The sequence below is a fragment of the Rhagoletis zephyria genome, unplaced genomic scaffold, assembly GCF_001687245.7.
Source record: "Rhagoletis zephyria isolate East Lansing unplaced genomic scaffold, Rhagoletis_zephyria_1.1 Rzeph_scaffold_53475, whole genome shotgun sequence".
NCBI classification, from domain to species: Eukaryota; Metazoa; Arthropoda; class Insecta; order Diptera; family Tephritidae; genus Rhagoletis; species Rhagoletis zephyria.
Window position 1 is genome coordinate 1 of NW_016210528.1, and position 1,901 is coordinate 1,901.

A 1,901-nucleotide genomic window follows, 5' to 3' on the forward strand; every position below is an offset into this window, starting at 1 on the left:
TTTTTTTTTTTGATTGTGATTATTTTTTCATGCCCGTTGTTGTTGTTGTAGCTGCCGTGTTGCCCTTGCTGATGATTTAAGGCGGCAAATTTTACTCAACGAATGAGTGAATGTATGAATGAATGAAACGCGAGGGTATGAACTCGGCGTACTTTGTACGTTTGTAAGTATGTATGTGCATGACTGTTTATACATTCAATTTGCTTCTTTGGCATGAGTAAGCGATTGGGATACCCCAACTAGAAACACCATCAGCCGGTTAGCTAAATACATTTTACATACATACATACATATGTATGCACATATATGCAGTTGTTTGTTGGTGTGTGAAGATATTTCTATATTTGCCGGCGACTTTCCGGCATTGATAAGCCAGAGATTGTTTACTTTTGGTATTTGGTATTATTGCTCCACCTTCAGAGTCAGATTTTTCTTTGCATTCTAGTTGCAATGTTTATCTAAACAAAACATACAAATGTACAATTACTAAAGGTGGCATAATGACACTCTTTACGCACGAACTTCACCAGCTCTCTAATTAAACAATGTTAATGGAAAAAAACATACATACATACATATTTCTACGGCACTTCGTATCCCAACAGCAAACGAAGTATGAAATTTATTATTTGTAAGCTTTTTTGCTGGCCAAATAATTCCTCCAATCATCAAATTGGGAGGTAAGGGAGCAAATTTAGATAACAAAAAAATCAATGCCAATGTCGAAGTACATTATGCTAAAATACTCACTGTCAGCTGTATGTGTGGAAGTAAATGATAATTATGGTTAAAAGAAACTAAATTGTCCAAATAAACAAAATGAAATTGACAAGTCAGCGAGAGTAATTGTTTTGAATGTCAAATATAAATTGCTATTCTTTCCACTTACCGGTGGTGGTGTTCGGTAGGCCTGTGAGGGCCCCAATTGTGGACTGTATGGACGCGGTGGTGGTGCCCAGCCTTGTTGCGTTCCATATGGTTGATGTGGTGGCGGTGGCGGGCCGTGTGGAGCCTGTGGTCCGCCCTGTTGTTGCTGTTGTGGAATTTGTTGTTGCTGTTGTTGCGGATCATAGCTATTTGCGTAACGATGTTGTGGTGGTGGCTGTGGATGCGACGACTGTAGCAACGAATTCAAAGTGGGTGTAGGACCTTGTGGTGGCTGCCCTGGAATATATCGTTGTTGTGGTGGTCGACTTGATGAGGCTATACCGCCTCCAGGTCCCGTCGGTGGTCCCGGTTGCTGTTGCGGCTTACCACCGGGTGGTGGCTGCTGCATGGGAGAATGCCCATAGCGATAGGGATCAATGTTTGGATCTGGATGATGATAACGTCCATAAACGGGATGATGTCCTCCCGGTGGCGGTCCACCTAAGGGACTTTGTCCATATTCATCTTTTTGTGGATGTTCTCCGGGATTCTGTGGGCCACCAGGGCCACCAGGACCACCCTGTTGATGGGGCAAATGTTGTTGTGGATGTGGTTGTTGATGTAGATGATAATGTGATATTGCCGCTGCTGGGTCACCGCCTGGCGGTCCATATGTATGTGGAACTGTTTGTTGTTGTGGATCACTGCCGTTATTTGATGCTGGTGGACCACCAACTGGCGGTCCACTGCCTATTGCTGAGTTGGGTGTCGCTGGACCACCGGGAACTACGGAGCCTGGACCAACATTACCACCACTACCAGGTCCGCCAGAGCCGGCTGAACCGCCGGGTCCGCTCGGTGGTCCTGCACCGGCTCCTCCAGCTGCACCACCCTGCCCAGAGGGTGATTTTATTTTCTCATTCATTACTTGTTTGACTCAATCCAAGTGTAATCTTCTGTTCGCAGTTGCTGTTGTAAGGGGCTTGTGGTTTCCTTCAACGGCCGCTGCAACTGCGCTGATGAGTTATCTAAAA

At 45.1% G+C, this 1,901-nt stretch overlaps 1 protein-coding gene across 1 annotated transcript; it reads right to left on the reverse strand.

Moving 5' to 3' along the window:
• Positions 1–787: 787 nt before the first annotated feature.
• Positions 788–1,892, reverse strand: LOC108356049 (trithorax group protein osa-like). Its single transcript, XM_017607180.1, has one exon. The coding sequence runs from the start codon at positions 1,790–1,792 to the stop codon at positions 788–790; it is 1,005 nt and encodes a 334-aa protein (XP_017462669.1). The 5' UTR covers positions 1,793–1,892.
• Positions 1,893–1,901: the final 9 nt, after the last annotated feature.

Excerpts from the sequence above, each read along its gene's own strand:
- LOC108356049 (XM_017607180.1), bottom strand. The coding sequence starts at position 1,792 with ATGAATGAGAAAATAAAATCACCCTCTGGGCAGGGTGGTGCAGCTGGA.